The sequence below is a fragment of the Cetorhinus maximus genome, chromosome 21 (assembly GCF_964194155.1).
Source record: "Cetorhinus maximus chromosome 21, sCetMax3.hap1.1, whole genome shotgun sequence".
NCBI lineage: Eukaryota > Metazoa > Chordata > Chondrichthyes > Lamniformes > Cetorhinidae > Cetorhinus > Cetorhinus maximus.
In genome coordinates, this window is record NC_135899.1 from 58,392,463 (window position 1) to 58,415,419 (window position 22,957).

General features: G+C 42.0%; 1 protein-coding gene across 1 annotated transcript in view; it reads left to right on the forward strand.

Moving 5' to 3' along the window:
* Positions 1-504: 504 nt before the first annotated feature.
* Positions 505-22,957, forward strand: part of csmd2 (CUB and Sushi multiple domains 2) — a 1,856,113-nt gene continuing 1,833,660 nt past the window's right edge. Inside the window, exon 1 of the mRNA XM_078566065.1 lies at positions 505-614. Within this exon, the coding sequence (XP_078422191.1) occupies positions 505-614 (110 nt within the window). The remainder of the gene's footprint in view (positions 615-22,957) is intronic.

The window sequence follows — 22,957 nt, forward strand, 5'->3', positions numbered from 1 at the left end:
ATTGTGAGCAGAACAAAATAAATGAAAAATATATTTGTTATACATCGAAGTTTCAATAACACTATGAAAAAGCAGTGAAAAACTAAATATAATTTCACACTGTAGCAGAAAGCCTAAATATGATTGTGTGATATTAAAGCAATAACACTGACTGATGTTTACCAATAACCAATCCATAAATGCTCTCTGCCAAAATAAATTCCCCTTACTAATATTTTTCTCAATGCTGTTTTGCTGTTGTAATATCTAAAATCTTTGCAGCTTGTTATGCTTATTAACGGCATAACGGTCTGATATGGAGCAAAATACTTATTTGTTGAGGTGACAATGCGGTTGCATAGTGCCAGAACACTTCTTTCTTCATAACTGTAACAAACTTTTAATAATCAAAAAGGGACCGAAACAAATACTCATTGGCTTAAACCTTCCTATCAGGGTCAGAAACCCTGGTCAGACAAAAAAATATCCACTTACCTTCCTTCAATTTGTCTGGGCAATTTTCCGATGGAGGATCCTTCCAAACTGACTGAGTACAGGAAACCTCAGAGACATCAGCGAAGGGAATCCTTGCAGAAGCCACGCCTCCTTTTTATGGTACGAGCTGCTGCATTCTGGTAAGTAAAGAATTTAAATGTCCCAAAGCTTCTTTGAAAACCTATGGAGAGAAGGTAAGGGGTAAGGTAGGTGAGGTAAGTGGGTTGGGGGTGGGGTAGGATGGGTGAGGTAACTGGGGAAGGGGTAGGATGGGTGAGGGGGTAGGATGGCAGCTGGGAAAGGTTAGGTCTGGTTGGGGTGAGTCTGGGGGGAGTCAGCTTGAGAGGTCGAGTCAGATCGGATTGAGACAAGTCAAGGGGTTTGGGGGGTGTGTCAGTTGTATAGTTACCCAGGAGTTAGACTAGCGGCTGATTATTGGGGGGGCAGGGGGGTTGGGGGGGGCCGCTCTTCCATGCTGCCCCATTGCCAGAAGCAAAGTCAGTATGGAGCCAACCCACTCCACGCAGGCCGAACCTGCAGCCATAAAGTGCTATGGGTGGGCTTAACAGGACCAGTGTGGGACTATCACCCCGCACCCCCACTGGGGAGGAGGTCCTGCCCTCGGGAGCTGCCGGCCAGTCGGATTGGCCAGGAGCTCCATCAGTCCTGGTTGTGCCAAGAGCATGTTAATGGGTGCTGCCAGGACTGCAAGAGGAGGAGGAAGAAGGCCCATGGATCCCCAGAGCCAGGTGAGTCCGGAGTTTTGGGCAGGTCAAAGTGGGGGTGGAGGTTTGGGTTTAAGGCTCCAAGCAGGCAGGAAGAAAGGAAGAGATTCTGTATTATGGGGGGGCACCGTCCAGTTAGCAAAGGGCAGCCCCGAAGATAGAACACCCCCCCTTAAAATAATTTATTTAATAAGTTGGCTGCCCACTTCCACCCGACTGCTCACCTCAAACATCTTGTGGCAAAGGCAGCATATTATTAAGATCAATTGGCTTAATAACAAAATCCAATTGACCCTTAATTATTCATTTAAATATGGTGGGTGGACTGCCGATTTTGGAACCTGTATTATCCCGGTGAGCTCTGCGGGTGGGTGGGAAGGTAATGGGGTGGGCACCTGCCCTATTTTATGTGCCATCCCTGCTGGAAACAAGCCCAACAGGAGCATGTAAAATGCATCCCTAGGATTTTTCTGTCGAATATTTCCTGGGTAACGATCCAGGTAAGTAAGTCGGACCTGTCCAAAATCTCTCACTCTAACTCAGAGTTGGAGTCTATTTTGGAAGGTCCCGGGGATCAAGGAAATTTCTATTGGAAGTTCAGGTTCTATTGCGTTGGGTCTTTCGAAGGTCTGGTACATACTGCATTCTGTGGCGGTACATCTGGTCTTCAACTACCCAGTGACTGGAAGACCTGGGCCATCAGTGCTCTCCAACGCAATTCCAACATTTTGTTCTCATACTTTTTGCTCACTAAAATTAACAGAGGCAGGAATTTAGATTACTTAATAAATTTCTTACCTTCATTTGAAAGCTTCTGAAAGATGGTCTGGATACCACAAACCCTGCTTTTCCTTGTCAAGATTTTCTCATTAGTTATTGTCCTAGCTTTTATTCTACATCGTTTCTCAGCATGTCTATCTCCTTTCTTACCTTTCAGACTTTACAGTTGAGTCCTTTCTTTTTTCCTTAAGGTCTTTTTCTGGTTTCACTCTTTCAAACTTTTATGCTTTTCAAGTGTCCTTCATTGTATCAGGTTTTTTTCTTCAATCTTCATGCTTTCCCCATAACAATGAACTGCACGTGACAGTTAGTTTTTGAAGTTCAGTTTGCATGAGCTCTTGGAATGCCAGCTCCCAATTGCTTGGTAGCACAGAACTTGAATGTTGCTGAAGAGAGAGACATGTTCCCAAAGCGTTTTGTTTTCCATTCATCAGGACAAATGCAAGGATGCCAAATTTCAAATGATCACAACAATTTATACGACAGGAGAAAGGGGTGTTGATTGATTGGCAAGTTGACTTGGATTGGCCAAGGTGTTGCCATGGAGAAAGCAAAAGGGAATTATAGGCTGCCAAGCTCTGGGGTAAATTGAAAAAGGCACACTGCTTGAACATTTTCCTTTTGTTTGCAGAGAACGGGTGCTTGTGTATGAATTTATAAATGAATAAATGAGCCACATTAAGAGTTCGACTGATTATCTTAATTCAGATGTTAGTGTAGCTATTAGCACACTCAGGGTTGTTAAGCAGCTGTTGACCAATTACAGAATCACATCTAACAGTAGGCATATAGTTCCATACGCTATGAGATTGACCTTATCAGCCATCTTGTAAATAAGGACCTAGCCTTGCAAGCTCACCTTGCAAGCTTGATAAAGAAATAGAGTGCATCAAAGCTATCCTGTGGGACAATGGCTATCCTGATCAGGTCATTAACAGAAAATGCTGGAAAAACTCAGCTGGCCTAATAGCATCTGTGGAGAGAAAGACAGAGTTAATGCTTTGAGTCTGTATGACTCTTCTTCAGAGCTAAAGAGAAGTAAAAATGTGATGAAATGTATACTGTTTAAGGGGGGTGGAGCAGGTGAGGCTGGATTATCTATCCAGCTTCACCTGCTCCACCCCCCCTTAAACAGTATACATTTCATCACATTTTTACTTCTCTTTAGCTCTGAAGAAGTCATACGGACTCGAAAAGTTAACTCTGTCTTTTGCTCCACAGATGCTATTAGACCTGCTGAGTTTTCCAGCATTTTCTGTTTTTGTTTCAGACTTCCAACATCTGCAGTATTTTGCTTTTATCTGATCAGATCATTGTTAGCTGTGCATTGCACAAACTTGCAGATGGGCGAAAGGCCACCAACTTTGGACCTGAAAAGTGCCCGGTCTACCTGAAATTACATTGGAAAGGCAAAGTATTTCAAAACTTTGAACAACAGGTTAAGCAAGCCATTTCACGCCGCTGCTTTGTAATGGCTACGCAAGTGTTTTTTTCCCACTAACAGAACGCTGCCATCAGCCCAAAAAGATGTTCTGCCCACCACAGAATTGAACATCATGTATAAATTTCAGCGTCTGTACATCTGGCCCAATAATTGGCTGGTCGAATCAAACAGCATGTTCCTTTGGTTGTTCCTAATCAGCAGAGTACGGACCGTACTCAGATAGCCTGTGCTTGCAAAACATTTGACACATTTTTCAATATTGAAAAATGAGGTGCAACTAATTCAGCCTTTTGAACCTTCAACCTTTTGTTCAGTCTTCTTGGACTGTTGATTGAGAAACCAGTCTCAGCCTTCAGCCAGTGATCTTCCATTGCATGCAAAGTACCTCCATCTTCAAATGGAAAGTGAAGTGAAGGAGAAGAAAATAAATAAGTAATTGTATTAAAGTTTGCTTTGCTTTGAGACGAATGAGGCAGGATCTTTCTCAGTACTATTGCCATGTTATACTGTAAGGGGGGAAAACGGAGGGGGACAGAAAATTGGGCACTGAAACAACAGGTCTGTCTGGTTGTTTCTTTTCTCTTTCATCCTTGCTCTGTGTAATATTTGCATATATAACAAACCCTGAATGGCTTTGTTGAACCATGACAACAGGAATCACAATGAAATGTTCTTATAAAAAGCATCTTTTTTAACAACTTCAAATACAGCAATTTAAACCATGGCAATTATTTTTGTTCATTTTTAGATTCATGAATTTTGCTGAATGAGATGGGGTGGAGGATTTGAATACAAATTTAAGCATCAGCAGTGAAGATTGCATGCTTAGTAACTTAATCATTCAAGGGATTTGAGTAGCACGGAGGATAGACAATGGCCTTTCATTACAGGGATTTACATTTGAATCTAATCCAGACTGATGAGAGAAGTCTCTTCACTTTTTTGCTAAAGTTCCCCTCAGATGCTCATTTGTGCTATGGCTACAGCTCAGTTTTATATGCATCACACACCATGACATTGTCAGTTCAAAACTCCTGTAAACTGTCAATTAAATTAACGTAAAATATAACATTATTAATGGTAATGAGCTTGGATGATTTTAACCTAGGTCCAAGTTGGGAATGAATTGCTATCATAAAATGACACATAATTCACATCAACAGTCTTAGCAAGGCCAAGCAAGTCCCTAAAAAGCTTCTGAAGATGATAGACACCTTTTTATGGATGAAGGTCATGGTATGGGTAAAAATAGGATAGCCTTTCACCCTGCATACTGGAGGTGAATGGTGCTCTCATCTGGAGAATTGGCAGACTCATCCACTAACCAAGTATTCAGAGAAAAAGGGTACCCACAACATCATGTTGCATTTTCCAGACTGTGGCATTGCTGAAATATGCCAGTTTTGATGTGCTGATATCTTAACCAATGTAACAGCCTTCAACAAATGCAAATTGATTCAGCTGTTCAATGATGCACAACTCTTATCTTGCAGGTAAAAGTTAAGTAGTTGGAATCAATATGTGCCTTATTTATTCTGAGGCAAACTTTAGTTATTTGAAAAGGGTGACTCAGCAAGATTTTTGCTTCAGGGACTATCAGCTTAAATATGGGTCAATAAGCACTGATAAAAAACTAAGCATTCCAATATCATTTCAGGATGCTAAAAACAGAATTCAAGTGTTTGGATGGATCTAAAAAAATATCCTGGGATATTTGGCAGTATATGGATGGATACTATATATTCACAATGTGCGTAATCATGTCAGTGTGTTGCATGATGAATATCAAAATTGACACAATCCTAGAAATGTTTAAGTATATATGTTTTGTGCCACTGAAGACTAGGTGCATAAATAGTTGGTACCAGGGGAAAAAGTCATATTGCCATTCACCGAAGTAAGTCACGTTAGTGTCATGAAAATTCATAAGCAATAAAAGCTTAGTACCGGATTGACTTCAGTATAACTGAAGAAAAGAAAACTCTTAAAATGACACATTATAAAAGACTACATGGTTGAGGATAAATCACCATAGCAACAAGAATGAGTCCATGCTGGCTGGAGGTTATTTTGAACAGTTGCATTAGGTTGTGGACAGAGAAGACAAGTGAATTGTCAATGCATTTTGGGTTCCATTCTGTAGAAATCTGTTGTTGACAAGTCACTGCTCCAGAGGTCTGGCCCTATGTTTAAAAGGGCTTTTAAAGGCTGTAGACAGAATTGAGAGTGGAGAGAGACATAGCTGCATCCTAACTGCGCCAACCATACCTTTCTCTTCCTGATGACACGTCACCTGGCATCTTCTTGACACGTCACCACCTTCATTCAGGTTTATAGATTGCATGTGAAGCAGACAACCTGGCTACAAAAGAAAGCCATGACACATGACAACTATATCCATCCCACTCCTTCCAATAACCTTGAATCAGCCATGGTGTACAACTTTTGTTATGGTATTGGTCTAAGGTAGACGTCAGATTTCAAAATTATACATTGGAAATTCAGAAGGTGTTGTATTGTTAAGTCACTTCTAATTCATGCATACACCCAAGGTATTGTTTAAATGCCAATGTCAATTTTATAATGTATTAGTAACGATGGTTTCTTTATAAAGCTATGGTTTGTACCTGATATTTTTTTTCTCTCGAGAAAGAGCCTGTTAAATTAAAACTAAGATCAAACCATATGGAAAATAAAAGGCAATTTCTTCAAATTCAAATATAAAATCACTTTGCACCTCCTTTCTTTGCTCCTTCATTTGATTGAGTAAGGAATACTTCACTTGAAATTTGCTCTGAGAAATATTTAAATAGCTACCATATGGGGCAGAGAGAGGAGGAGGAAGGCCCCAAGCCTCAGCTGTAATGGGGATCGAACCCCATGCTGTTGGCATTATTCTGAATCATCCATTAGCCATCTAGTCAACTGAGCTAACTGGCCTCCTGCAAGCTATCTTGGTGCAGATTTTATACATGGTGTAGATATATTCAGTATACGTTCCACAAATATACCATATATGCTCGTGTAAATGTCAAATTTCTGAGACCCATTTTTAGGCAAAAGGATAAGGGGTCGACTTTTACAAGGATAATGTTTTTGAGGGGCTTACTTTCCACTACCCACACTCGCGACTCACACAGTCAGCAGAGAACAGTGCTGAGTTTTCAGTCTCTCAGTTTCTGATGCTCGTGGCTTGCAAGGAAGTGGATTGGAGCATGGAGGAAACCTAAAAAGGTAAGTTTTTAATAATCCCTTTTCTATTCCTATGGGGCCACAGGACACTTCATGATGGCTCAGCAAGTTTAGTTCCATTTCTGGGAAAGTTTATTAGGCTTGAGGTTCACAAACACTGTGCAGTCTAACGCTGCAGTTTGTTCCAAACGTCCCTCCATCATTTCAACAAGGAATTAAACTTTTACCAAAGTTCCCCAGGGCAAATTGCAGTCTGTGACCTAGCACCAATGCAGAAAGATCAGAACACTCCTGCTTCGAATCTTGATCTCTGCTGTGTGACTTTGAACACAAAGTGGGCCAGTGAGCTGAATCAGGGCGGAGTATACACGAAAAGTCAGGGGTCGACTATTACTCGAGTATATATGGGAATACACATTGTGCACATCTGATACGTTTCGCAGTATAGTTACGGATGAGGAAGGTCATTCATCCAGAGACATTGTAGCATGCAATAATTCTTTAAATTATTTTAGGGTTTTAGCCTCCTCTGGTGTGTTTGGTGGTTAATCACTCTTTGTGTGGAGAATTTCTCCAGTTTGAACCTGTGTTCTTTGTTCCATTCAATTTTAATTTATAGCACTCAATGTGAAACTTAATCAAAAGTATTTTGAAAGTCAAAGCACTCCATGTGATGGGGCATAGCATGGTTTAATTGGGTTCGCAATTCCCTTTCTGAATGTATCAGACTGCTGTTAATTAAGTGGTTATTGTACTGATGATTCTCAAGTTTACCCCTGATAACTAATTTCATTATTTTGCATGAATTGGAGAATTGGTGTAAGAGTATTTACTCTACAACTGTATCCAATGAACCCTGTTTTACGGTCATATGTAAAAGCATGAATTATGTGTACTTTTATACTTGGACATTTATTTATGATGACAAAAGCATAACACCGCAAATGCTCAAAATTTGAAATAAAAACTTCTGGAAATATTCAGCAGGTCAGGCAGCAGCTGTGGAGAAAGAAACAGAGGGAGGGCATGTAGAGTTGTGAGAATTCCTGGCTCTGTGAGCCGAACTTTTAAAAATGGCTGCCTGGACGCCAGATTTTCAGTCCGGGAGTCGGGGGAGGGATGTGGGGTGGGGGATGGTGCCATGGCAAGCTATATGAGAAGTTGGGATGCCAGGTGTGGAGGTGGGCTGGGTGGAAGGCCAGCCTCTTTGCTTCGGCACTGTGTCCAAAAATTTTTAAAAACACAAAACCTCCCTCCAGCCCTCACCCCTCACCTCCCCCCGCCCACCACACACTCCCGACACTCCATCCATGTCACTTCAAGCCCTGTGCACCCAATCCCCACAACCCCTTATACTCTCCATGCCAACCTCTACCCCCGTACCCACCTCTTTGTAGCCTCTATGCCAGCTTAGTGCCAACTCATGCCAATACATGCCCCCTTCCCCACCACCCATTGACCTTACACCGACCATACCAACTCATGCAGTCTCCACCATGGGCAGACCTCAGGACCTATGCAAGGATGAGATAAAATAAAATTCTATAAAATTAAGTTCTAAGGCCAGAATTTTATGGCTCTGTCGAGGCGGGAACAGGGCCATAATATGTGGTGAGCCATTCTAAACTCCATTGACTTCTGCGGGACCTTAAAATCCCGCTGGTGTAAAATTCCATCCTAAGTGCCTATTGCAGACTTCACTCTATATGAATAAAACACTCATTCATAAAAAAACAATTTACATTTACATTCCTTCAACTACATAAAACCTTATAACAGCAAACGTTTCATTGACGTGCACAATCTCTTATAATAACAAACAGTGGAATTCATAGTCCCACTTTAAAGAGCCTATAATCACTTAGAGAGTTAATCAAACAGTGAAATGGCAGACACCCTACTGTGATAATAGATGGTTGTGAAATCGGCCATGCAGTGACAACGGACAGAGTGGAATAGCAAATAATGACTTTTTTAATATTCCAGATATTTTTTTTTTATATTTAAAGGGCAGGATTTTTAAACAGCTTGACATTTCCCTTTGACATGTGATTTTGACAATTCCTCTTGACACTTCTGAGAAGTTCTCTTGATAAGTCCTCTTGACATTTTTTATAGGTCCTCCAGACAGTTTTTGTGGGTCTGTTGATAGTTCCAATGAACTTTACAGTTAATAAATTTATGCACTTTATACACACACTCATGTCTAATATTAACAATTTCAAAGGACACATGACCTTCCCCAAAAGGTGTCCTTGGATCCGATCCAAAGGGGCGCCCTACCTCTCCAAAGGGGAACCCTGGCCATCCAAAGAAATGTACAAAGTTCAACTCTGCTTTTACCAGGTCTATCCTGCACACTTCGAGTTTCAGACTCCTGAGATACAAAAATCCAACTTCAGCAGAGACAGCTGAACAATTTAAAAAGATAGCTGCCTCTGTAAACCATGCATACACGAAACGCCAACCAGCCCTATTCCTGCACCCACGAAAATGAGAAGTTCTGTTTTCAGGGGCAGGACTTAGGATTTTCAGGCACTTCTGCCATTTGTACCACGATGGAGAGGCTCACTTTCGTCACTTTTGAGCTCTGATGCGTTGTAACGAAAGGTCATTTACCTGAAATGTTAACTTTGCTTCCGGCTCCACAGACGCTACCTGACCTCTAATTGGGAGGTCAGCATTTTCTGTATTTATTTATTGGCTGCAATGGAGAATGATATATAATGAGTCTGCTAGTGGGATGAAGTGCAACCACCCAATTTCATAGACTGAAGGGTTCAGCGCTATTGACTGATTTGACTTAGGACATTGTAGCCTTCTGTTAGCTAATTGAGGGTTGAAATGATGCTATTGTCACCATAAAAGCAGTGTTGACCAAAAATCTCTCACTCTGCCCACGATGGCTCAAGCATAACCTTAAGTGTAGTGTGCAGAGTTTCTCTAAACACAAGAACATAAGAAATAGGAACAGGAGTAGACCATTTGGCCTGTTGAGCCTGCACTGCCATTCAATAAGGTCATGGCTGATCTTCTTGTGTTTCGATTTCCACATTCCCATCTAATACCCAAAACCTTTGATTCCCTTAACTAACAAGAATCTACCTACCTCTACTTTAAAAATATTCAATGACCCTGCCTCCACCACATTCTGAGGCAGAAAATTCCAAAGTCGCACAACCCTCTGAGAAAAAACTTCTCCTCATCTCTGTCCTAAAAGGGCGACCCCTAATTTTAAAACAGTGCCCCCTAGTTCTGGACTCACTCACAAGAGGAAACATCCTTTCGACGCCCTTGTCAAGGCCATTCAGGATCTTGTATTCTTCAATCAAATCACCCCTCACTCTTCTAAACTCCAGTGGAAACAAGCCCAGCCCGTCCAACCTTTCCTCATAAGGCAGCCCACTCATTCCAGGTATCAATCTAGTAAACCTCCTTTGAATCGCCTCCAATTCATTTCCATCCTTCCTTAAATAAGGAGACCACAACTGCGCACAATATTCGAGGTGCGGTCCCTGTATAACTGAATCATAACATCCTTACTTTTATGTTCAATCCCGCTCGTAATAAAGAATAGCATTCCATTAGCCTTCTTAATTATTTGCTGTACCTGCATGCTAACATTTTGTGACTCATGTACTAGAACACCTAGATCCCTCTGCACCTCAGAATTATGCAGCCGTTCTCCATTTAAGTAATACTCTGCTTTTTTGTTCTTCCTGCCAAAGTGAACAACTCCACATTTTCCCACATTAAACTCCATTTGCCAGATCTTTGCCCACTCACTCAACCTATCTATATCCATCTGCAATCTCCCCATGTCCTCTTCACAACATACTTTCCTATCTATGTTTGTGTCATCTGCAAATTTAGCCACCATGTCTTCACTCCCCTCATCTAAGTCATTGATAAACATAGTAAAAAAATTGAAGCCCCAGTACAGTCCCCTGTGGAATGCCACTCATCACATAGAAACATAGAAAATAGGAGCAGGAGTAGGCCATTCAGCCCTTCGAGCATGCTCCGCCATTCATTATGATCATGGCTGATCATCCAACTCAATAGCCTGCTCCCACTTTCTCCCCATATCCGTTGATCCCTTTCACCCCAAGAGCTATATCTAACTCCTTCTTGAAACATAGAATGTTTTGGCCTCAACTACTACTTGTGGTAGCAAATTCCACATGCTCACCGTTCCCTGGGTGAAGAAATTTCTCCTCATCTCAGTCCTAAATGGACTACCCCATATCCTCAGACTGTGACCCCTGGTTCTGGACTCCCCCGCCATCGAGAACATCCTTCCTGCATCTACCCTGTCTAGTCTTGTTAACATTTTATAGGTTTCTATGAGATCCCTCCTCATTCTTCTGAGCTCCAGCGAATATAATCCTAACCGACTCAATCTCTCCTCATATGTCAGTCCTGCCATCGCAGGAATCAGTCTGGTAAATCTTCGCTGCACTCCCTCTATAGCAGGAACATCCTTTCTAAGATAAGGAGACCAAAACTGCACACAATATTCCAGGCGCGGTCTCACCAAGGCCCTGTATAATTGCAGCAAGATTTCCCTGCTCCTGTACTCGAATCCTCTCGCTATGAAGGCCAACATACTATTTGCCTTCTTTGCTGCCTCCTGCACCTGCATGCTTACCTTCAGTGACTGATATACAAGGACACCCAGGTCTCGTTGCACATTCCCCACTCTCAATTTATAGCCATTCAGATAATAATCTGCCTTCCTGTTTTTGCTACCAAAGTGGATAACCTCACATTTACCCACATTATATTGCATCTGCCATGCATTTGCCCACTCGCTTAGCTTGTCCAAATCACACTGGAGCATCTCTACATCCTCCTTACAGCTCACCCTCCCACCCAGATTTGTGTCATCTGCAAATTTGGAGATATTACCTTTAGTTCCCTCATCTAAATCATTAATATATGTTGTAAATAGCTGGGGTCCCAGCACCGATCCCTGCGGTACTCCACTAGTCACTGCCTGCTATTCAGAAAAAAACCCGTTTATTCCTACTCTTTGTTTCCTGTCTGCCAACCAGTTTTCTATCCATCTCATTGCATTACCCCCAATCCCATGCACTTTAATTTTACACGCCAATCTCTTATGTGGGACTTTGTCGAAAGCCTTCTGAAAGTCCAAATAAACCACATCCACTGGCTCCTCCTCATCAGCTCTACTAGTTACATCCTCAAAAAATTCCAGTAGATTTGTCAAGCATGATTTCCCTTTCATAAATCCATGCTGACTCTGTCCGATTCTGCCACTGTTTTCAAAGTGCTCAGCATTAAATCTTTTATAATAGACTCTAGAATTTTCCCCACTACTGACGTCAGGCTGACTGGTTTATAATTCCCTGTTTTCTCTCTCCCTCCCTTTTTAAATAGTGGGGTTACATTACCCTCCAATCTGTAGGAACTGTTCCAGAGTTTATAGAATCTCTGAAGATGACCACCAATGCATCCACTATTTCTAGGGCCAGTTCCTTAAGTACTCTGGGATGTAGATTATCAATCCCATCAATTTCTCCAACATCATTTCCCTACTAATACTGATTTCTTTCAGTTCCTCCCTCTCACTAAACCCTGTGTTCCCCAACATTTCTGGTATGTTATTTGTGTCCTCCTTTGTGAAGACAGAACTAAAGTATGTATTTATTTGGTCAACCATTTCTTTGTTACCCAATATAAATTCCTCTGTTTCTGACTGTAAGGGACCTACATTTTCCTTCACCAATCCTTTTCTCTTCACATACCTATAGAAACTTTTGCAGTCAGTTTTTATGTTCCACACAAGCTTACTCTCGTGCTCTATTTTCCTCTTCTTAATCAATCCTTTGGTCCTCCTTTCCTGAATTCTAAAGTGGTCCCAATCCTCAGGTCTGTTGCTTTTTCTGGCCAATTTGTATGCTTCTTCCTTGGATCTAATACTATCTCTAATTTCCCCTGTAAGCCATTGTTTGGCCACCTTTTTCTATTTTACTTTCACACCAGACAGGAATAAACAATTGTTGCAGTTCACCCATGCGCTCTTTGAATGTTTGCCATTGCCTATCCATCGTCATCCCTTTAAGTATCACATCCTGCCAATCAGAAAAATACCCATTTATGCATACACTCTGCTTTTGTCAGCCAGTCAATCTTCTTCTATCCATGCTAATATGTTACCCACTACGCCATGCACTTTTATTTTCCGTAATAATCTTTGATGTGGCACCTTATCAAATGCCTTATGGAAATCCAAGTACAGTAGGTCTACAGGCTTCCCTTTATCCACTTTGCATGTTACTTCTTCAAAAAACTCCAATAAATTGGTTAAACATGATTTTCCCTTCACAAAACCATGCAGACCCTTCCCAATTGCTTTGAGCTCATCAAATTGCCCAGCTATAATTTCCTTAGTGATCAATTCCAACAACTTCCCCACGACAGATGTCAAGCTAACTGGCCTATAGTTTCCTGTTTTCTGCCTCCCTCCTTTCTTGAATATAGGGGTTATATTTGCTACTTTCCAACCTGATGGAATCTTTCCAGAATGTAGCAAATTTTGGAAAATTAACACCAGCGCATCGACTACCTCATTAACCACCTCTTTTAAGACCCTAGGATGTAGTTCAGTGGGACCCGGAGACTTGCCAGCCTGCATTTCCATCAATTTGCTCAGCACTGTTCCCCTAGTGATTTCAGTTTCAGCAAGTTCCTTTCTCCCATTCACCTCCTGATTTGTAGCTATAACTGGAATGTTTTTTATATCTGCTATAGTGAACACAAAAGCAAAATATTTGTTCATTTATTCTGCCATTTCCTTATTATCTGCTATTAACTCCCCACTGTCACTCTCCAAAGGACCAACACTCACTTTACTTACTCTTCTCCTTTTTAAGTACCTGTAGAAGCTCGTGTTATTCGTTTTTACATTTCTAGCTAGCTTCCTCTCATACTCTAATTTCTTTCTTCTGATTAACCTTTTAGTCATTCTCTGCCACTCTTTATATTCTGTCCAATCATCTATCCTGCCACTCATCTTTGCGGAGTTGTATGCTTTTTCCTTAAGTTTGAAGCTTTCCTTAACATCTCTAGCTAACCACGGATGGTGGGTCCTCCCCTTAGAATTTTTATTCATAGTAGGAATGTACTTATCCTGAATACTCTGAAATATCCCCTTAAATGTCTGCCACTGCTTCTCTATTGATCTATCCTCTAGCCTATTTTCCTAGTTCACTTCAGCTAGCTAGCTTTCATCCCTACCTAGTTGCCCTTATTTAAGTTTAAGATACTAGTCTTAGATGCACTCTTCTTTCTTTCAACTAACTGAATGTAATCCAACGTTCAGAATTTTCAAAAATCTCATGAAGCAGACGACAAAAAAATTCTAACCTCAGGGAATCCAGCATACAGTCCCTGTATCACCTTTACGGTCTAGTTTTTTGTTGCCTCTGTTGCTTTTGGAATTTCTAATAGCCGCAGGTAACTTGTAGAAGGAATAAATGAAAAGCAGCTGAGAATACCATAATGCATTAACATGGATAAATAAGCATATTTGCCTCTTTTGTGACATGAAGGATTAGCAGGCACCGTAATAGAGAGGTTATTGAAAGTTATTTTGCAGTTATTTGATGTGAATAAAAGGGAAGATTTGCAAATCCTGAATGTGAGCCAAAGCGGTGATATCAAAATTAATGGTGATTCTGCCATAATTATGCTCAGAGTCAAATTTTTAAAAAAAAGAAGCAGTTACTCCTTTCACAATGTATACGCTTCTTTTAGGTCTAATATCCCGCGGCAATTAGTCAGATACAGTCTTCCCTTGATTGTTACAATCCCCATAGAGACCAGTAATTATTAATAAGTGATATGAATTTCCTCATGACCAGCTGAAAGAATCATGTGACAAGATTTAACATTTTAAGATTTTTCCTGTAACAAACATGCTAAAAGCAACATAAACTGGACATTACTTAGTAGGCATCTAAACTACAGGAAAGGTTTCCCTATTAACTTCTTAATGCTGTGATGTTGATACATTATACTGTACTCTGCAGAAATGTAGTCGTGTGTGAAGTCCTCCCAGCTTTGATAGGGTCTCTTCTCCCTGACCCGCCAAGATGAGTCTTCCAATTAACTATTAACTCCCCACTGTCACTCTCTAGAGGACCAACACTCACTTTACTTATTCTTTTCCTTTTTAAGTACCTGTAGAAACTCTTGTTATCAATTTTTACATTTCTAGCTAGCTTCCTTTCATACACTAATTTCTTCCTCCTGATTAACCTTTTAGTCATTCTCTGCCATTCTTTATATTCTGTCCAATCATCTTTCTTGCCACTCTTCTTTGCAGAGTTGTATGCTTTTTCCTTAAGTTTGATGCTTTTCTTAACATCTCTAGTCAACCACAGATGGTGGGTCCTCCCCTTAGAATTTTTGTTTATAGCAGGAAGTCCTTTTAAGCAAAGTCTCCTTCGCTCAACTCTTTGCGTATAAACGAACGGACTTCCAGTAGCACGGTCCTCTTTGGTGATTTTGTGGTCTTTAATTATGCATAATCTTTGTTTCCTCAAACAGGGGATCTATCCTCATCAGCAGTCCACTTGGCGATTAAGCCAAATGCTCTCTTTTTTTTCTGCCTGGTATGGCAGCACCTTCTTTCGGCCATCTTCCCCAAATCTTTCCGTCTGACTGACCCTGAAAGTCTGCGTGTCTATATTACTTGCTCCTTTGTATCCAGTTGTTAAAGCTTGCACATTACTTTGAATAAATTTCAATTGGAGTTTCCCCATAATCAGCAGGGCACATGGGTTTGCCTCCTGGCAGACTCAGTATGAGGTCACATGGGCTTGTCTCTAGGCCCCATTCCCCCTCTCCAAACTATTCAATTTTACCGAGAGTTAAAGAAGACCTTATAAGACATAACCACCTTATGAAGTCCAGCGGTCTTAATTATTTAATTTTCAGATAAGCATGCTTGTCCCTGACATCCAGTTTGATTGGTAGACATTGGGTCCCGTCTCTCAATAGCCTCTTCACATGCTTTTTGAGATACTATTCAGAAACTCAATTACTTATCTAAGTTTGAAGTTCGGAAGTTGGGAACTGCAATTCCCGATGAAACTCGGGCCTCCTGTGCATACGGCAGCTCGGAAATGGCCACAGATGTGCAGTTTGGTCGTTTTGTGTCCTTTAGGTCAAGGACTGGCCCTGCTTGTCTGCGCAGATAATAAAAAGTAAATGGCACAAAGAGGCAGGTCAGATGACCTGGGAGAGAATGCCATTGTAAAAGTGTGTCCCAAGGAGCAGGACATGGGAGGGGGACAAGGAGAAGGCCCCAAATCAGGGAGGGGGACAGAGAGAGGCCCCAAAAGATAGTCCCAGGTAAGGGATGAAGACAGGTGACAGTAGTAGGTTCCCTTAAGTGAAGTTAAAGAAAGGAGCAGAGTAATAGACTCTGAATTCAAGAAAGAGCTGCAGGGAGCAGACTTTAAGCAAAGTGGGTATGAGAGGAGCCCGAAAGATCTGAGAAGGCAGCTGAAGGTAGGTGACTCCGTGCTGTGGGCTACTGGGGCAAAGGTACCCCTGTGGAGCAGTGGTGTTCTGCTTGGCACGGCTGAAGATCTAAGATTATGCATGGAAATGGAGCTTGAATATACTTGGACTGACCATCTAAACTCACAAGGCCATCACACATTCACTGGCATCCCATACACTGCCAGCTCAGGGGTCATCAACACCCACTCTCCCACACTCACCCTGACATCACCATCCAGCCTCAGGTCTTCTGGAGGCTGCCTCCTCAGCCCTCACCATCTCGAGGCCACTTGCACAGATCAACATGTGCCCCACACACACCCTGGGGTACCCCCCTTCCCCAGTACAGCCCACGCCCTGCAGCACCTTCTCTTGCCTGAGGCCGCTTTTCCCCAAGCAAGCCCTGAAGCTGTTGAAAAGCCATCCTGCCTTACAGCTGGTATGGTAGGTGCCTGTGAGCCCCCCTAAATCTGATGTAGTGCTGCCTGCGAAGCTTGACATTGATGGTCATGCCTGAAGCATGGTAGGCAAACTGTCAAGAAGATATATTAATGTCTATAATGTTATTGGAAATTATATTAAAATACAGTTTAATGGTGTCTGTGTCCATGTGTGTCTGTGTCTTAATTGGATTAAAGCAGCTGGACCAGAGGCTTTGATGTATAGAAGAGAAGTAGGTTTCAAATGTTAATTAGATAAACGTGGGGAAGCTTAGAAACATAGGTATCAAGGGGGCAATTTGCATTTTTAACTAAACCATTCAAAGGAATGGGTGAAATATTATACCTAGCCAGAAGAAGCCAAATAATGTGTTTACTTTTTTCAAAGCTTACTAATACAATTGGTGCTGTGAAAGGGATTTTATTGTTAGAAGAGGTGATGTTCAAAAGACCTAACGGTACAATGAGAATTTTCATTCAAAGAGGAAAATATGTAGAAAGGAAGAAAAGGCTGTTGATAAAAGAAGAGCGATTCTAAGATCTAAAGCCTTCAGCCTGCAAGCCTCAAGCTGCTGCCTGCAAGGATCCAGAACTGAAAGAAACTCATATCTAATTTGACTGTCTAGGGTGTGCTTTGCCAGGGGTCTGTTTAAGTCTGTATGTGTTTTACTGTTACCTTAATGGAGGTGTAACTAGGAGTCACATTAATTTGGGGATTTTTGTAGTTATTATAGTAGTAATTTTGTAGACATAGGTATGTGCTTACAATCTTTCTTGTATTAATAAATGTTTAATTTAGTTTTATAAAAACCTCTTGAGACTCAGTGACCTTATTACTACGGAATTCAAAGCCTGCATCTTGAAACATACAAATTGCAAAATACGTTATGACAGTTGTTTCAAGTTTCCCTCTGGGATTTGAACAGCTCACCATTTACCATTGGCTGTGTCATAATACAAACAAACATCGAAACCCCAAGTGAAGTGTAAGTCGCTTATGACAGTTGTGAAACATGTCGGTGTGATTGCATACTGATGTGCCCAGATGATCCAGCAAGGGGGAGATGACTCTGGTGAGCAGGGCTTATAATGAGATGCTAAGGTATTAAAATTAGGTTTCCAACGTGCTGCAGCTGGAAACGTGGCCCGCCATTAACGGGTGGAGCAGATGATCGCAAACTGTTTCACAATGGCGTGAAACCAGTTTTTGGCCTTCTTGGCATATTGTTCCTACCGAGCCTGCCAGGGTGCCCAATGCCAACAAGGCCGGAAAATTCCGGCTGAAATTTCAGTAAGATTGGTTAGCTCACATTTTCAGAGACATCTGGATGGGTTGTTGAGAAATCCATGGAGAAAAATTTTCCCCCCATCGAGGGGGGTGCAGGAGCGGGCGCGGGCAGGCACGCCTCTGATCGGCGCCCCTGATCGGGGGGCACACTGCCATTTCATGCCTTAATTGGCCTACCCAGCGTGACTTCCGCCAGGAAGCGCTATGCGCTCCCTGTGTGGGTGGGGGAGGGGATTCCCTCAGCCGAGAGCGCAACTGATCTCCCTGTGGCTAAGTGCTGCCTCAGGGAGATCGGCTTCAAATTTAAAAATGTTAAAGAGACGATATCAAAATTTCCCTGACATATCCTCTCATGTGATACTGTCACATGACTTGGGACATGTCCATCACTTTTAGTGAAACCTGGCTGTTGACAGGTCGGCGGGCGCACAGCTGATTCGACTGCACCCCCGCCGACCTGAAAATGGAAATGATGCAGGGTGACATCGGGAGTTCCGCCCGACGTCATCCTGCATCATTTTACGCATCGGCGAGCAGGACCCGCCCCTGCTCGCCGACCGAAGATCCTCCCCATGGAATCTTTTTTGGTCACTTCTGTTATCTGTTGTGTAGCATGATGTGTCTGACCACAGATTGCTTGTTAATTCATATGTGCCTCATACTTACCCTGAATTTAGAGTATAAGATAGCTAATGTAAATTGTTTTATCTTTCTGAACTTGTATAGTAAAGTTTATTTTTGTTTGTTCCAAACCTGTGGAATCTTGTGGCTTTATTTACTTAGTAAAGTGTTTATCTGCTTTAAAGAAAACGTTATTGGTCCCTGGCCAGATCTCCCCCAACATCCTGGGGTCTGGCCAAGGATCATAACATTACCCTGTTTTATAGGAGAGAGGGTTGGGGAATGATTTTGAACTGGTCTCAAACCTCAAAAAGCATTGATTTAAATGGTCATTTACAGTGAATTCTACCTCTTGTTCTGTGACCTGAACCTTAATGATCTTTTCAGTAAGGGTATTATTTTGGCTTTCTGTATTGCCTTGCTGCTGTTAGTACTAGGTGAGAACTTTGATCTTCACTTGGAGCTTGTTAGGATGATTAATGGGCATTGTTGAAAGTACATTTAAACTGTGTTGATATCCCTTTACCCTTGGAAATAAATTGTCATGCAAAGAAAGGCAGATTTGCATTTATACAATGCCTTTCGCAACCCCAAGACCTTCCAAAGCACGTGACAGTTAATGAAGTATTTTCAAAATTTAGTCACTGTTGTAGTACAGAAAATACAGAAGGCAACTTTGTGCACAGCAAGCTCCAACAAACAGTAGTAGGGTAATGACGGGATGATCTGTTTAAATTATGTTGGTTGAGGAGTAAATATTGGCAAGGCATTTCCTGCTCTTCAAAATAGTGCCATGGTATGCTTCATATCCAAGGAGGCAAAATGGGGCCTTAGTTCAATGTTTCATCGAAAGACAATTAAGCAATTGCATAGGGAAAATCATAGACTTATAGGGCAGGATTTTCCCGTTGGCGAGTGAGGGGGTGTGGCCCGCTTGCCGACACGTAAAATGATGCGCAGTGACGTCGGGCCCCATTTAAATTTTCCGGTAGACAGGGGCGCAGCAAAATCAGCTGTGTGCCCTCCAACCTGTCAATGGCCAATTGAGGCCATTAACAGAGTCATTTAGCTAATTAATGGACCTGTCTGTCCAACCTTAAGGTTGGTGGGCAGGCCAGGAGCCCCAGCAGGAATTAGAAACAGCATGAAACCTCATCCAAGGGCAGGATGAGGTTTCATGTAGGTTTTTTAAAAATTTATTAAAGTTCTTGTAACATGTCCTAACTCATGTGACAGTGTCACATAAGCGGACATGTCAGGAATTTTTATTTTTATTTTTAATATTTATCACAGAACAGCTGATCTCCCTGAGGCAGCACTTAGCCTCAGGGAGATGAGTGCGCTCTTTGGTACGCAGGCGTGAAAAAGCGCACTCTCAGGTTTAAGGATTCCTCCCCCCGCCCGCACATGGAGCGCATAGCGCTTCCATGCAGACATCACGCTGAGCGGGCCTTAATTGACCCGCCCACATAAAATGGCGCCGATTGGGGACGCCAATCAAAGGCGCGCCATTCAACTTCGCCCCCGATGGGGGGAAAATCCTGCCCATAGTCTCTGTTAGATGTCCAAAATTAGTGCTCATTTACTATACACCCATTGTTTAGTTATTCGATGCTGAAAGAAATGAAAAGGAAAAATGAAGGATAAAATTGTATCAGGCAAATGGAAGGGTGAATTATTCAGTGGAAGTGATTGCCATTGATTTTGGTGGAGAATTTGAAATATATTAATCTCTGTAAGTTTAGAAAATATGTCAATTTATGGATGAGAGGAAAACAGTTGAGAACGTGCCCAGTAAAATTTCATGAAGTAAAATTGTATTTAATATTTGGCTATTCATCCTGCACTAGGATTTCATGCATCGCTGATGAGATCATGTTGATTTAATTGACAGTTTAGAGGAGATTTGTGCTCACAATGTCATGCTGTGTGATGTATGTAAGGTTGAGCATTAGCCACCACCTTTTAGGAAGCTTATTAAACATTGATATCACACTGGTAATATTTTATGCTAAGTGCTGAAGATCATACTACAGCATTAAGTTGTACTGGTAAATAAGCACACAAGTGAGAAATTGCCATAATGTGTAGCTATTGACTTGATGAATGAATAAACAGTGACACAGAATAATGTATAGCATGGGTAATTTACAAGACAGGAATATAATCCATGAGTTCCAATGATGCCAAACTGAGATGAAAATGTTTAAGTGGCTTGATGGCCATCTAAATCCGCATGCTCATGAAATGATGCCGAACTCTGTTGCTTTGCTTAACAATAACATATTAAATTTTGTGCAGCGTATTTCAGTTTGTGGCCTGGTTTCAAACAAGTATTGACTCCTGGGGTTGGAGTTTATGTGCCCCTGCTCGGTGTGTATTCAGTTGGCAGAGTGGGAGGGGGGGACGGTGGCATATAAAATAGGTTGGGTGGTCAGCCAACCACCTTTCCAAGCTCACCCCCATAATATGCTAGGTGGACAAGCACTGAAATCGGCAGCTCACCCACCATATGTAAATAAATAATGAATATTCTTTTGGGCTTGTTAACAAGCCTATTGAGCTAGATAATAGGCTGCCCATGCCATAATACAGCTGGCGTGTCGGGGCCACACCCCGCACCCCCCCACTATCATCACACTACATTTACCTTCTCCATCCTCAACCTGCTGTATCTCAGCAACAAATCTGCTTCTCTCATGTTCCTTTTGGGCTGTAACTTAAAACCTGATGATCTGAATACTGAACTTTATTTTTAAAATTTTTTAAAGAAAATCATGCTTTGCTTTCTGATAATTCCATGTTGTGCATGATCAAGAATGAACATCAAGCTGCCTGTTAGTAAAAAAGGACAGCTGATCATTTATGACATACTACTTAGCATATAATATACACAGTGGGTCCATGGGAGACTGGCAGTCCACCACACCGCCACCAAGATCTCACTCCTCCCTTCCTTCTGTGCTGCGTGCCCTCCAAAACCCTGCCCCCTGACCCCCTCCGTGGGCTCTAGGATCCTTCCCTGCCCTAAAACCCCAGAGCTTCCCTTTCAGGGGCAGCCATCCAACTTCTTCATGCTCCTCCTTGAAGTCCCCCTACTGAGCTATGACGCTGCAGGGACTGCTGGAGCTCCTGACCAGTCAGATTGGCTGGCAGCTCCTGAGGGTCAAACCTCCTCCCACTGAGGATTGGAAGTCCCAGTCTCAGGCCCTTTCGCCTACCCGCACGGTGTTATGGTTGTGGGCCAAGCTTCTTCATGACATATCAGCTTCCGGCTGACTTTCCTTCTGAGGGGTCGAGCAGTCTGCCTCCCCCGGTAAAATGCATCTGCTGATGTTAGGTTTGAATGCATTACATAATGCAAGATGCAAAGTTGGTGCAAAGTCTTGCTTCATGTTTGTTTGTGATTGCTGGATGTACAGCAATTTACTTTCAGTTAAAAATTACTGTTAACTACAACAATAGGAGTGCAGAGGGAAGGAAAGAGACATCTCGCCCATAATCACGCTTGCACTTGTACTCCCACTGTTATGGGTAAGAGAAGGAAATACTGGCATAAACTAACAATGCAGTTAGCATCACAAGTGAAGAAAATTATTATCAGCCAAAGTTTGAGGATCTCCTATGAGTAAACCTGAGGTTAATTTTGTATCATGTGGGCTCCATCTCCGGAATATGTGAACGATCAGAAATCAGGTGTGTTCAAGCTTGATGTCCGAATGATTTGTTGCTATACCTGTTAGTGTTGGTTTCAGCACCACAGTCTGTGAGTTGAAAATTTTAAAGAAAACAGGCCAGGATCTCTCAGAGTTGCTGGCAATGTGATGTTAATATAAATATTATTTAATTTGGTAGGTGGGGTATGTGAAATATTAAAGTGGTAAACTACTTGTAAATGCTGGGACAGACAAAAATATTCCACAAAATGCAAGGCAAATTGCTTAGGTGTGAATGAATAACAGTGCAGTGAGGGAAACCAGACATCTGGAACCTGAGATGTGCATCAATTTAACCAATCAGATTGAAGGATTATGAAATAAACAGCACAAGGACCGAGAAGGATGTGTGAATTGGAGTGGATCAATTAAGCATCAAATTCAGTACTTGAAGAGAAATAACAAGAGGGCAAGAAATATTGGATTATCTATTGACAAAGTTAAAGATTGCCCAAGCATGTCCTTGCCACAAAAAGCAGGTCAAATCCAATCTGGCCAATTACCGCCCCATCAGTCTACTCTCAATAATTAGAAAAATGATGGAAGGTGTCATTGGCAGTGTTATCAAGCCGCACTTACTCATCAATCATTGCTCAACGATGCTCAGTTTGGGTTCCGCTAGGACCAGTGGGCTCCAGACATCGATACAGCCTTAGTCCATACATGGGCAAAAGAGCTTAATTCTAGAGGTAAGGTGAGAGTGACCCCCTTGACACCAAGGCAACAATTGTGTGTGGCAT